This window comes from Pituophis catenifer, unplaced genomic scaffold (assembly GCF_029215685.1).
Source record: "Pituophis catenifer annectens isolate HBS135680 unplaced genomic scaffold, rPitCat1.0.hap2 SCAF_3, whole genome shotgun sequence".
In the NCBI taxonomy this organism is placed as follows: Eukaryota; Metazoa; Chordata; class Lepidosauria; order Squamata; family Colubridae; genus Pituophis; species Pituophis catenifer.
This window is the reverse complement of record NW_027256883.1, coordinates 113,313,761-113,328,330: the sequence shown is the minus strand read 5'-3', so window position 1 is coordinate 113,328,330 and position 14,570 is coordinate 113,313,761. Positions and strand designations below refer to the sequence as shown.

At 36.8% G+C, this 14,570-nt stretch overlaps 1 protein-coding gene across 1 annotated transcript in view; it reads right to left on the bottom strand.

Annotated features, from left to right (window-relative positions):
• Positions 1–14,570, bottom strand: part of QSOX1 (quiescin sulfhydryl oxidase 1) — a 58,616-nt gene that overhangs the window by 24,346 nt on the left and 19,700 nt on the right. Inside the window, exons 3-6 of the mRNA XM_070940939.1 lie at positions 14,012–14,060; positions 12,042–12,144; positions 7,407–7,497; positions 778–923 (exon numbers count right to left, since the gene is read on the bottom strand). Of these exons, the coding sequence (XP_070797040.1) occupies positions 778–923; positions 7,407–7,497; positions 12,042–12,144; positions 14,012–14,060 (389 nt within the window). The remainder of the gene's footprint in view (positions 1–777; positions 924–7,406; positions 7,498–12,041; positions 12,145–14,011; positions 14,061–14,570) is intronic.

Here is a 14,570-nt window from a genome sequence, read left to right as displayed (position 1 = left end):
TCCTGACTAAATGCAGGATTTTACCGTGTTTCCCTGAAAATAAGACCATGACTTATATTTTTTTGAACCCCAAAATAAGCGCTTGGCCTTATTTTCGGGGAGGTCTTATTATTTTGGGGCACATGGAGCAAGATGCGGCTCCTCTTGCCATCTTACCTGATTTCCAGCTCTGCATTTAAATATTTTCAGGGGGGGCTTATTTTCGGGGGGGAGGCTTATTTTAGCGCATACGCTCTAAAGCCCGATTGGGCTTATTATCAGGGGATGTCTTACTTTTGGGGAAACAGGGTACTTTTCTAACCACTGAACCACATCTTATTGGATAGGACCTATTCCTGTAGCCTGTCAAGATCCTTCTGATTCTTGAATATATCTTCCAAAATCTGAGCAATTCCCCCATTTTTGGTGTCATCTGTAAAATTTATAAGCTCCCCTTCTAAAGAATAAAAGAAATTCTAAGAATAAAAGAAAATAAAAATAAATTCTAAAAAATATCCCTCACACAGGAACTGTCCAAGAATCCCAAAAATATAAATATTCTGCAAATTTCTTACATGAATAATTATGAAACAAAATTTAAGAATAGACACTCAATTTTTGTAACATATTTAAAAGAAATTATGACTTGGATAGAAAGTCCTCACAGAAAATTATCTGAGATGCCACAGGAACCTAAATTCTTGGACTCAAGGAGAATGACAGAGAATTTATGCATTTTAGCAACAGTACTAGATAAAACAGAAAAGGGAGGCTTCTATGACTATGATAACATCTCACCCAGGGATGCTTCTGCAAGAACCATTATTGGTCACAAGGAGGCCAGATGGAAAGGTAGTGACGTTGAACTGCTTCACTAGCTCTTCATTGCTCTGCAGGATTCGCCTTACTGCAATATTCTCAAATTGAAACATATCCAGTGCTACCTAAAAGCAAACAAGGCATGAGTCAATATTGCTAAGCTGAATGCAAGAAATTACCTTCTTCCTCCTCTATTCAAAAATTTAATCTTCTGAAAGACTCTCTTGCAGCTTTCACTCATTCTCATGATCCACTACCAATGAAATCTTGCTGATCCTTTTCAGGCTATTCACATCTAAACAGTGTCACGTTGCATATTTGTGGATGAATCAGAGGCACATGCATTCTTTGGAATGTTCCATTATTATTTCTTTAGCAATGATATATCCATTGCCAAAGTCTCCCTTGAATCCCTTGAACTGGAAAAGCGGTAGGTAATACTATTACATACAATATACGCAGCATAATGATTACACAATTAAAGATTCTTAGGGTAATCTTTGTGTTTATATTTATAACAGCCAATAGGTACAACCTATTATTTCTTTTAAGACTTGTGGCAATTAACTACTTTCTTTGTTTCCTCTCTTATCCCAAAGTTCACTGAAGGGAATAAAGCAGCCAGAGGTACTCAATAGGCCATGAAGAGGAAACTCAGAAGAGGAAGAAACAAAGAACTGAGAATAACAAACATCTTTTTTTCAGTGTGCAAACATATCTATAAAAATAGTTTCTCCCCTCTTTTATGCAGGAACTCCTTTATACTGATTTGCATCAGACAGCATCATCAATTTAAAGCCAAACACTATAACTTTACCTTCAGATGTTAGGTCAGGGTTACAGCACAATAATGGTCATGATACACATAAGATTTTACTATCACTTTTGGTGAGCCACTTGGGGTTCTGATCTGTGGGAAAAGCATTCTGAATAGTACAGTGCCTCCATTGCCAAAACTGAATCTGGTAGAAGTCTTTCTGTTCAGACTTTGAGAGGTAAACAGGTATAGAAAGCCAGAGGGTACATAAAAACACAGGCAACATACTGGCTTGTCCATTAGTCAGTTCCCACTTCTCTTTCCAGGAACAAATGATTCTTCCATCTTTAGAAAAACTGGCAGCTAAAAAGAGACATTGGGAGGGAAATAACTAAAATGCTTGGAGCTGAAATCAGCAGCTGCTCATCCATACTTTTTCATGCATGGAGAAATCTTCTGTGTTGCCACCACATGTCAGTGTTGCTAGAATCAGAATTTACATCCTTTCACATGTACATTAGGTTTTAAATTAAAGATCTTTTTGATGTTCCCTGCTTAATTTGAAATCAGAAGTTCACGCTTAGTCTGTCAAAAAAGATTAAAAGAAAAGTCTGGGCAAAATCACAAAATCCTATTGTCAGTGTTATCCATGTTTACTTTAACTGGAAATACAGTTTATAAAAAGAGATTATATTCTAATTTACCATACAAATGTAACTGTTGTGGAGAAACAAAAGGGATGTCCCTGTCACCTTGAATGAAAAAAGCTAACCAGCAGAAGTATTATCCTGGTTCCCTCCTTTCATTGGATTCTACTGTGGGTTGTGGGGGCGGATTATGTAAAAGAAATTCTTTCGCAGGAGATTAATCAATTGGAAGTTAAATATTATTTTGTTTAGTTGTATTGAGAAAACATGTTCTGTGAACTATACCATTTGCTTCCTTCAATTTAACCTTGTCAAGAGATGATATCTGGGCACATATGCATAGCAGTTATTTTTAATAAAATAAGCACCAGCCAGGGAAAAGGAAGCACCCCAAAGCTGTAAAACAAACATCTCCTGAACAACTCAGAAATATTAACTTGACCTAACACAGGACAAATAGAAGAGAATGTATGTAGTTCAAGGCGAAACGGTGGAGTCCTTGGAGCTCTCTGAGCTTGGTTGTTTGCTTGCAGACATTTCAGTAGCTAACTAGATAAAATCATTAGTGCTAGTGAGTGTGAGCTTTCTTCCCTATATTGATTAGTATTGGGGGAGTGAGGGGCAAAGGTTCTGCTTAGTAGTTCCTTGATTAGGGTACTGTTTTTTGCGTGATTATTTGCCTGGTGTTAATCCCTGCTTATTTGGGAGCAGGCTGCTGGAGAGGAAGTGCTCTGCTCTTTTTATTTCCTTTTTTTATTTCCTTTTTTAATTTTATTTTTATTGAAAAGTTTTAAAAAATTTTACACATATTTTCCCCTCCCTCCTCCCCCCTCCTGCCCCAACCCCCCCCCCAGACTTCCCAGAGCCAATACAGGGTATAGCATTTAACAAACATTCAAAAAAACATACGCTAACTATCTATAGATTTATTTCCCTCTTAACTTTAACTCCCCTTGTTCATATCTAAATATAACTATTTAAACCAATTATTGCTTGAAAATAATCAATCCACCTTCGTTCTTGTCCATTCTTCAATAATAAGCAAGTCTTCTTTCTTCTAGTATTACACAATCAGAGCCCAGTTACAATTAACCATCACATCTCCAACCCTTACATATATTAACACATTAACAAAATATTTTAACCAATCTCAAATAAAGTATATTGTAAAAATCTTATTTTTACTTTTTACCCCATAAACTTATATTAATTCTTCCTGGAAACATTCCTTACTTAATAGCTTTCCATAAACTTATTCATCTTATTCTCTACAAATCCACTATGTATAATCAAATACCATCTTCACTATTTAATATCTATAAAAAATATTGTAAAAACCTTCCCTCAACCCTTGCACCATTTAACCCACAAGTTTATATTTATTCTTCAACAAAACATTCTTTAATATAACATTAATGTAATTTAAAACAAAGTATAAAGGTTTAAGTAATATCCTTCTTCTGACCCATAAACCTATATTAAATGATCTACACTGTCCATAACTTTTACATCCACAATATTTTTCTTTTAACCCATCAGCTTATATAAATTCTTCAACAAAGCATTCCTTGAAATATACTTCAAGACAAAAGTGAAAGTTTGGTCAGTGGCCCATAACAATTTAAACATAACATTACTTAATATAGTTAAAAGTTAATATAACTTTTCAAAACAAATCATATCCCTAAATACAGGTATAATCATTCATTTTCACTATTACTATCCTCCCCAACAAGGAGGGTTATAATTTTTCCATCTCCATTTTTTCCTGACTTTTTTGCGAACCTTCTTCTTCAGTCTTATTCCTCTGCCTTCTTTTATTTTTATAAGTTCTTGAATTTTCAACTGAGGTTGCTGTACCTTACAATCTTGTTCTCTTCGCGAAGTAATTCCTTTCAGTAATCACACCTTTTTAACTACGATTGAGAGTCCATTTTTGTAAAAAAGTTGTAGAGTTCCACTTCGAATCCTCCTTCTTATATTAAAAATCCCAACGCCTCCTGACAATTTTCCAGTTGACTGTATCAAGGCCTCTGGAGAAATCTCTCTCAGTATTTCCTGGTTACACTCCTTCAAACCTCTCAACCTTTCCTTCTTAATTTGAAAAACATCTATTCCGTTTTCCAAAGGCACATTAAACTGGGTTGTTTCTCCCATCTCTTCATTCAGCAGCTCACTATTATTTGGCATCTGAAATACCGATACAGTATCTTCACTTGTATCTTTGTTGCAAATTTGAGTAAAATCCTTCTTGAAAAACCCTTCCATTCTTTCCACTAATGCAGAGGTATATGATTCTAAAATTTCTTTAAGGAGATCCACAGTCACTATTTGTGTATTTACTGATGTATATAATGGTAAGCCTTCATCACTTTCAAAAAAGCCAACCATTTTTTTTTCTTCCCAATAAAACTTTCACTTTATACTTTTCCAGCAACTAAATCAATTATTCCAATCCTTAAGTGGTACAAGTCTTTTTTTTAGAAATAGTTTTTAAATCCTTCTCCTTTTAAGATAAAATCCTCTTCTTTTAAACAGGGGCTTTCAACACAACATAATACTTTGTATCTAACTTTCACTTCTTCACGCCCCATTAGAGTCAAACACCATCTTAGTTTCCCTTTCTCCCATAGAAATTCAGAGGGAAGTGATAGACTTTTCGGAGTTAAAGTTTAGTACTTGCAGTTTTAGTTTCTCCTGTATTTGCTCTGCCAGCTTTCAAGTCCAAAATCTTTTTTTTAAATTGAGTTGCTGGGGTGGTCGCGGCGTCTAGTTTTGCTTGAAGCAGAAACATCCCGGGTCCGGAGCAATGACGGGCTTTCGGGGAGCTCTCACCCTTTAAGCCCCAGATTTAAAAAGAAACCTGGGGCTCTTGGGGAGCTCTACCCACACCCGTCGGCTCTCTTTCTCCCCTTCTCCCAGGGGGAAAGTTTTCAAGCCACTAGACAGTCAATTTTCGCTGTTCTAGCGGCTCTAACGGAATCCCGGGGCTGGGCTCACAAAGGAGTGTCTTTCGGCGCCGGCGGAGCCACCGGAAGTCTGGTCTTTTTATTTCCTTATTAGCATTTTTATGGTCTCTTTTGAATGATGTGTAAACAGTGGAGGGCTTCAAAAATTTTAGCAAAGAGTTCTCTGCCCGGTTGCTGGGTAGGGTGGCCATGGTGGGCATGGCCTAGTTGGCCTCCTACACCACTAGGGGGGGCATTTTTTCCCTCCCTGGGCTCTGGAGGCTTTCCTCGAGCCACTGGGAGGGCAAAAACGGGCTCCCCGGGCTGCAGAGGCTCTGGAGGCCAGAAATGGGCCCGTTTCCGGCCTTCCTGAACTTTTGGTAGGTCCATTTTTCGCCGTCCCCAAGGCTCCATACATGTCCTGTACTTACCTGCATCCAAAACGGGCTGCATGGGGACTCCTGGGAGGGGCAGGGCGGGTTGAGCAGGGCGGGGCGGGGCCAGCCAGGAGTGGGATTTGGGAGTTCTCCAAACTGCACAGAATCTTAGCTAGAGGTTCTCTTGAACCCCTGCGAACCCTCAGCAGCCCACCCGTGTGTGTAAATGAATGGTGTGTAAAAACTACCAAGGAGAAAATCACACCCCCACTAACGCTGGCAGGCAAGCTACTGCATATAAACAGGGAGCAAACTCCACATTCACTAGCACTGATATTACCTAGTCAGGTACAGTAATGAAACATCTGCAAACAACAATCAAACTCAGAATGCATCAAAGACTTCACAGGACAATTAACCAGTAGAGATGGGGAAATAGCCCTAGAATAGTTATTGCTGACAGTATCGGGGATTAAATTAATATGTCAAACATATTCCCAAAGAGTGTTTGACCCATGTAAAATATTCCAGGAAGGAACATGAAGGAAGAGCCAATATACAGCACTTTTTATTTATTTCTACAAAAGTTACAGGTCTATAATAACATAATAATGTTTAATTAGCCTATTTATCTGTGCATCAGAGCGTGCTCTAACAACTCACTTTGGGCAGGTTTCTTGGTCAGGTTGATTAAAGGTCATTCCAAAGTTACAGGGAATGAGCCATTAGTCACTTGACACCTGCAATGCCTTCAAGAGTATCCTGAAATTTTAGTGCAAAATACAGCACACAGGGCATTAATAGACACCCAATACCAAAACCTCACTGTACTTGTGTAGAAAATCCTGTAATTGGTTGTCAATTATTTCCCAGGCACAATGTAGCAGTATCTTACAAATCTGATTGTACTTTACTTCCCATCCTTATAGCCCAGTGAATCAGGTGTATTACCTGAGCCACATTAAAGATCCTCTTGCTTCCCGGGACATAGAGAAAGTTTCAGCCTTCTTTGCATAAGTAACAGCTCTTGCATATTTCTGTCAAGGTCATCTCCCTTACACTTTACCCTGTGGCACGTTCTTGCTTTGGAATTACATTCAGATTCCACTCTTTTGGCTGTGTCCTTCCTCTTTATTCAGAACTTCTCAGTTTGAATTTGATCATGATTACAAGTGGGTCTCAATTAGTGCAGCTAATGAGTCCCAAAAATGATCACATTATTTGAATTTGCACTATCCAAAGTGATATTTCTATGGACAATGTGGAAATTAGTTCCAGCTCGATGGAAATAGGCAGTGAAGTATTTTAAACAACAATTAAATATTATAATAAAGGATAAAAAGAGTATACTCTTGATTAAAATTTATGGTTAACAAAATCACAGAGTAGTTACAGAAAGCAAAATAAAAACAAAAAAAAATTCTATGAGTGTTTCAATACATCCTATTTTAGTGTTGCTACAACCACATTCATGTCTTCAATTACGTCAAATTTTTGCTCCAAGGTAATAACAAGTCTCTTCTTTTTTAAAATTGAACTGTTTTCTTCTGACAGATTCTTCCTTTTCTCCATTTTCCACAAAGATTAGCAGCGTCTAAAACCCCAACTGCAAGTGCACTTGTGTAAGTCTCAATTACACAAGCAATAGCCTTGCGTTAACGTGGTCACATTAAACACAACCTGGTATTAATTTGCCCTAAACCAAATATCATAACATTTGAACTCCCACTGATAGCAATCTACCTGTATTTCAACTCTTTATTTTAATTTTATGTTAGAGGCCTCAAATGTTTTCTGTGTAGACAAGCAGGATATAAATTTAATAAACAATAATAATACTGGCTGTGATGTGTATGTTGAACAATCAATTAAGATTCACCTCTCTGCTCAAAAAAGAGTTGTTCTCGTCAAATATCAGGGCCAAATAAGTCACGTTGTTCACCAGAAAGAAATCACGAAGTTCTGTCACGCTGAAAAAGAAGAAAAACATTATATATTGTTCCAGGTACAGATTAACACTTTTTATGCAAATTTAGTTGCCCATGGCTTCCTGCTATAGGAGATCTTACCCAACCAATTTATGAACATTTCTTCCTGAATGTAGGGAACAGCAATACATTTTTAATCTAACAGGATTTTTTATTTTATATGGGAATATAGGAATGCAAATCTCCACTCTTTGAAAAATCTGGCCTATTTCTTCTTTTCCAAATACGGCAGCTACATCTTTCCTTAGCACAGATATATCAGCGACAGGGAAAAGTTTCAGCTGTTACATCTGTACTTGTTAGAGAAGAACGGGTATTACAAGTGATATAGAGCAACTATCAAAAGTGACATTCTTGTGCAAATTGTCCACCTCCACAAAATCTAGCTAGGGCTTTCATCATTGTTCCTTCATATAGCCATCCTCCCATTGTACTGGTATCGCCCCCCAGCATTCATCACCCAGTACTGACTGACAGTGTGCCCAGGCTGGCTTATCTCATTTTAAGATTATTTTTTACATTGAAATGCAAAAACAGCATGTCCTGAAACAGGTGAGAGGCATGTTATGGAATTGGGACAGAGAACCAAGATACAGTATTATTTCTGGTGGATTTTTTAAAGAAAAAGGATATACAGCCAGGGCAAGGGAAGAAAGCACATCCTATCTTTGGGGGAAATCACTGTTTCTAAAAGTCCTTCCTTTGACAATTAGGAGCCTTTTCTTTTTTTCTCCTTTTGACAATCATTGATTTAATGGCAGTTTGAAATTTGCTTTTGCTTGCTTTTATTTAATCCAAGCTAGTTATTTGACACAACTAATGTAGCAAACCCTTTTGCATTATTACTCTTTTGCATTTTAGTATTTAGTGACTATGGGCCTCACAGTTTAAGGATTGATATTATAGTATAGTTAAGCCATGTCTAACTGAGAGATTGGATGCCAAATTATGATTTTAATATAGATTTTATCTGTTATTTATCACTTTATTCTAGACTTTTTAACGATATTCTTTTGAGTGTTTTTATTTGTTCTGGTGTCTGGTCTTTGACTATAATAAACTTAATTTGATTTCATTTGACAAGATAATCATTGATTTAATGACAGTTTGAAGTTTGTTTTTGTTTGCTTTTATTTGTTTGCATCCTGCCTTTTATTAGTTTAGTAATAAGTCAAGGAGGTGAATACATCCAATATACTTTTTTTCTATTTTCCACACAGCAACCACCCTGTGAGGTGTGTTGAGCTGAGAGAGAATGATTGGCCCAAAGTCACCCAGATGACTTTCATGCAGTGGTGAAATGTAAAATTTGTTCTACCGGTTCTGTAGGAGTGGCTTGGTGGTGGTGGTGGGGTAATATGACTGAGTGGGTGGGTGTGGCCAACTTTTTTTTTTTTACTTTTAAAACCATTTTTTCTACAACCTCTTCGGCTGAAGAGGTTGTAAAAAAAATGCTTTTAAAAGCCTCTGACGATCCCAGCTGACTTGCCTGATCAGCAGAGGCATTTCTTTTTTTAAAAAAGCCTCTGACCATCCCAGCTGACTTACCTGATCGGAAGACGCTTTGGTTTTACTTTTAAAAGCATTTTTTCCGCCGAAGAGATTGTAGAAAAATGCTTTTAAAAATAAAATAAAAAGCCTCTGATGATTGCACGGCTCATCTGGGCATGGGGGTGGGGAGGGATTTTTGTTACCGGTTCTCCGAACCACCCGCTGCCATCACTACCAGATTGGGCGATCCGGTCCAAACCGGGAGCATTTCACCCCTGAGTCATACCCTAAACTTACCTTAACCATTCATCATATGGTTTAGCCTCCAGACCCTAAAAATGGGAATTGAATTCATGGTCTCCGGCTTTCCTGTCCTCTTAGTTATAATCATTGCACCACCACTGCAGTCATCTGCAGTCATCTTATCACAATTCAGGCACATTGCAACTGGCTTGATTTTTTTTGACAGTTGAAGTGTTTTGTGGTCACATGGTCTCAATTTGCAATCTTTCCAGCTGGCTTCCAACAAGCAAAAGTTAGTTGGAGAAGCCGGATTCTCCTAGCAACTGCGTGATTCACTTAATGGCTATGTGATTTGCTTAATGTGGCGATTTGCTTAATGTAAAAATGGTCATAAAATCGGGTCCGGTCAACATTACTCATTTAATGGCCATATTGCTTAGTGACCAAAATTTCTGTTTCAATTGTAGTCATAAGTAGAGGACTACCTGTAATGTTTTCCTAGAGGATAGAAGTAATAATGTCTTTTCATACATAATCAAGAAACAGAAAACCACAGGAAATACTCAAACTCTACTTTATAACATAAGAAGTTTGATAGGTGTGTAGAAGTCTCACGGTGATTTAAAAAAAATTATTCAGTAAATGAGCAGTTGTTACAACACGTATTCAAATACTATAAGCTATAACTTGTCTTTCAAATGTTTCTATAAGCACTGTTCTAACAACTATGCATCATTTACTGAGTCATTGTTTATAAACTTTATAAAATGAATACTATGTAATATTCTAAATATGTGAGCTGATGGTTATCTCCAAAACGTACCAAACATCAAATAATGAAATGTCAGTTCCGCTAATCACTCAATTCCTTACAAGAGAATATGAGTGTATTATGAATGGATATTTCTGCCCACAAAATAAAACCAGAAATTACAAATATAATTAGACTATTAATTGTCAGAGAAGGATAAAATTACAGAATCTTTGAATGGAAATCACTCCTTTCTTCATTCCTGGAGCTTAACACAATGCAGAAACCATCCCTGATGATGAAATACTCAATTTACTTAAGAACATATTGGTTGGGGAAGATGGACATTTTAATTCAACATATTGAGGAGGGAGGTGCCAGTCTGAGGAAAGCTAAATTATACAATTCTGCACAAGCAAACATGCCATTCGGGTAGGCCACAGAATGTTGCCCCAAGTATGGGTTCTGTATAACTAATTGAGTAACCAGTTACAGAGGGGCAATTGACTACCCATTGTTGACAAGGCTTTTGTAGTTAAAGGCACACTTGTTTTATTTTATGAGACTACGGCTGTTCTCCCAAGCCCGGGGCTAGGGAGGCTAGTGCCTCCTTTCCTGAATATTAGTCACTGGTAAGATGGTTTGGGGTTTGCCATTTGTTCTTCCTTTCTTTTTTTTTTCCTCTTGGAGCCTGGTTTTATGATGTGTTTCTATTGTCTGTTTCTATGATACTTTTTTATATTGTTTCATGTATTGTGAGCCACCCAGAGTCATTTAGAATCAGGCAGATCAAACTGAATAAAGATTTTATCAAAGGCAATTATAACTTAGCTTGCAGAAGTAAGACATAATCTCCATTGTAAAACAAGCAACATTACAGTATTCTTCCTACTTCCTTCACGAGGCAGAGAAGAATCTGGGTTGACACAATCAGAGGCATTTTGGTAATCACTGAAAAACATATTGACCTCTTTTTGGAATTCTTTGGCATTCTCAATTACCCAAAACGTCTTGGGTTTCTTGGCCTTTTCTAAAGTCACCTTAAACATCTGACACACCCCTTTCTTTCCAATTAGGGCTCTGATCTGTGTGGGATGATTTATTTTGGTAGCATGTGAGATTAAGGCTATTGTGTGATAGTTCACACACTCTTAAGTCTCCTTTCTTTGGTCTCGATACTAGATCTTTTCAATCTAGTAACCATTATGTCCATATTTGCTCCCATAACTTGGTTAAAATCTTTACTGATTCGCAATATTTCTATAAATATTGCATCAATTTCTGTAGCTTTCTGACTTGATAATAACTGTGATCTAAAATCATGTTCTACTACTATTCAAAAACTAAGTCAACGTAAAAATATTAGAAACCTTCCAGAAAACAGAAACAACTAATATCTATTTTTAAAATATTTTTCTACAACTGTTAGAAATTATTTTATCAAGACCAACAATCACATAAATAATTGATAATGTACTTTCAATCCATGCAACATAGTACAAGCTGATTTTAATTAAAGATATACATTGTTCTCATTTTTATGTTCTATTTTATTTATTAAATTTATATGCCATCCATGCCACTGTCAAGTGACATTATAGCTGAATTTAAAATGGTTTGCTGGCCCAAGCAAATTATCCATGCTGATTTTTCAACATGGAAAGTGTGTATATATTTTAAGAGATAATACTCAGCAGTACAAATCACAAACCAATTATATCTGTTCACATTGATTCACTGTAGTCCCGGTCTCTACTTTCTTTTCTCTTTCTCTGTTATCCTTCTCATAAAAGATTTTAGATTACAATCTCCTTTGGTGCAGGGATCTGATACCTTCAGTCTGCTAAATGTGTAGGACAGCACGATCCTATGTTATTAGATTGTTGTAATGAAACACTTTTAATATCTAATGCAATTTAAATGCTCAGTTTTCAGAGTCCAAAGCCCTTTTACCTATTCTGTTGAGTTGAAGGAAAAATGAGTAGCATGCATACTGATGCTTAAAAGGGATACTTTGTCTTGCAATCTCCTTTCAAATTACCTTGTCGGATGCAAAGGTGGGCTGGGAGAAGGCCACATATCTCCATGACTCTCCATTAAAGTGATTATGGTCTTTCTTAGAGACTCAATGGTTTTTTCATAATCTGTACAGGAAAAAAAGCATATCATTGTGAAATTCCGGTCAACCAGTATGATTAGGTCAAGATAATTCAAGATAATTCAGGTTACCCCAGAAGATATCATGCATGAGAAAAGTCCCAGCAGCTTCTACCACCTGATTACTGGGAACTATTGCCGACACAATAGTTAAGCCAATGGCTTAAGTACAAGGATTCCTTTTTTTCTGATTAGTTTATCATCTTTATGCACGTAGAGAGAGTATGCAGGAAATGATCACATCATGCAAATAACTTTTATAGGTTTTACAAGGTCAAACCTCTAAACATGGAACAACAGGAACTGAGCTATCCTCCCCAAATACTTACAGGAAGGTGAATTCCAGTCACCTGTAGCTCATTTGTCCCAGCAAATCTCTATATACTTGCTGTACCCCCATAAAGTTCAATTTTCAGTTGAGAATTGAGGGACAAAAATAAACGTGAAAAACTGAATCTAGCCACTCAAATGTAACCCTTCTGCCAAGGAGCCACTCCCAACTTAGTTCTTACATGGCTCATCCCAGAGTACAGTACTTCAAATTCAAACTTTTATTGTCAGAGTACAACATGTGTACAATGAGATTGGCTGAGCCTCCCTTCGTGCAATCCCCCAACCCAATACAACTCACAGTGAAAGACAGTAAAAGAAAAATCCCTAACCCAGTGAATCCTACTAACAAACACACAATCCTACTGCACCATGTGAATTTATTGCACATCTCACCAGCCCCGCAAGCCAATTGTACTATGTTGTTGTAAAGTTATTTTCCATTCAGAAGCCTGACAGCCCACGGATAAAAACTGTTCTTCAGCCTATTTGTGCAGTTGCCTATGCTTCTATATCTCCTCCCCGATGGCAGGAGAATAAAGAAGAATCAATCCCTGAGGATTTTCCTCAACTTCCTGAAGGGGGATTCCCTCTACAGAGAGTCTGAGTAATTCTCTTAATTTAATTTAATTTAATTTAATTTAATTAATTCAATTTATATGCCATCCCTCTCCGAAGACTCAGGGCAGCTTGAGCAAGAACTTCACAAATGTTGCCTAACAAGTATCGCCAATAAAGAAAGAATAATTGTTTGATCCTCCTACAGTTCAAGAAGCTGCGGCAATCTTCATGCAGCAAAGCATTAGCACTTTCCGCTTTGTTTTTAGATTTTGTTTCTTCTTTTGGGACTTTCTTTTGATTCTATGATATCCCTCCCCCACTACACTATGGCATGTCCATATTGCAGCCTAATGAACATGCTGAGAATTCTTTGTTACAGATTCTTAAGTTTCTTCCAAGAGAAACACTCTTTGGTTATCCCTAGAAACAGGAAGCTGCTATTAGATAAATATTTAGGTTTTAAGTAGGTCTTCATCCAGGTAAGCAGAAAATAAGCTAGCGCTCACAGAGTTTATTTAGAAATGTAAAACTCAACCACAACTGGTTGTAGTTTAATTTTTTTCAAAGCAAAAAGAAAGCAAAGTGTTATTCTGAACAATGTTAAGCCTTAGATTAATACACACGAGAAAGTCAAGCCATATGTTCTTTTCTAAATAAGTTAATCAGGTTCTGATTTACCCATAACCCATATTATTTATCTGGATATAGAATTTTGGCACCCCAAAATGGAAGTCCCAATTTGCTGATTTGAGAAGGTCAGAAATATCTTTCAGGCCGTGCCCAAATGAAATATGTAACAGAGGTACAGGAAAGGAATGAGAGGTCTCAAAGAAACTGCATAAAAATAATAGTCATATTACATGGTGGATCATCTCTCTCTTTGATAAGCATGACTTTCTTTGGTGATAGAAAGAGACAATTTATTTAGCTGCCACTTTACTGGCAGCTGCATATGGTACATACTGTTGAGTTGTATGCCATCCTCAGGTTTTTGGGAGGACTTCTTGAAAAACTGGAAAGAAATAAACCACATTGTTAGATTTTGCTTTTAAAAATTGCTTTTGTAGTATGTTAAGCAACACAATTGCCTAGTTGTAGTCTGAAGTTCTCACCCATCAGCCTACAAGCTGGGAGAGAAGTATATAGATGGAAGAAAATTACCAGGATATTTTTTTGCTGATATTTTTCCTTTCTGTTCACTTTTGGAAGATCTGAAAAACTAGATTAGGAACAGATCATCATGAAGAAAATCTTCCTATGCTGTCACTAAAAATCAACACCAACTTGATGGCATATTATCAGTTAATCAATGATTCAACCTATCCATATCTTTCTGTTAAAAACTGTCTTTTTGTTAAACTATTGTATATATAATACTTTGCTTTAAAAATCCCTGTGAATTCTTATTTTAAAAATAAATTAAAATTAAAATGCCTCTTTAAATTCTACTAAATTCTGTTCTGGGATTCTGTCAGTCTGAAGCAACAATCAACACACAAAGAATTCAGGTTCAAGAAATTCT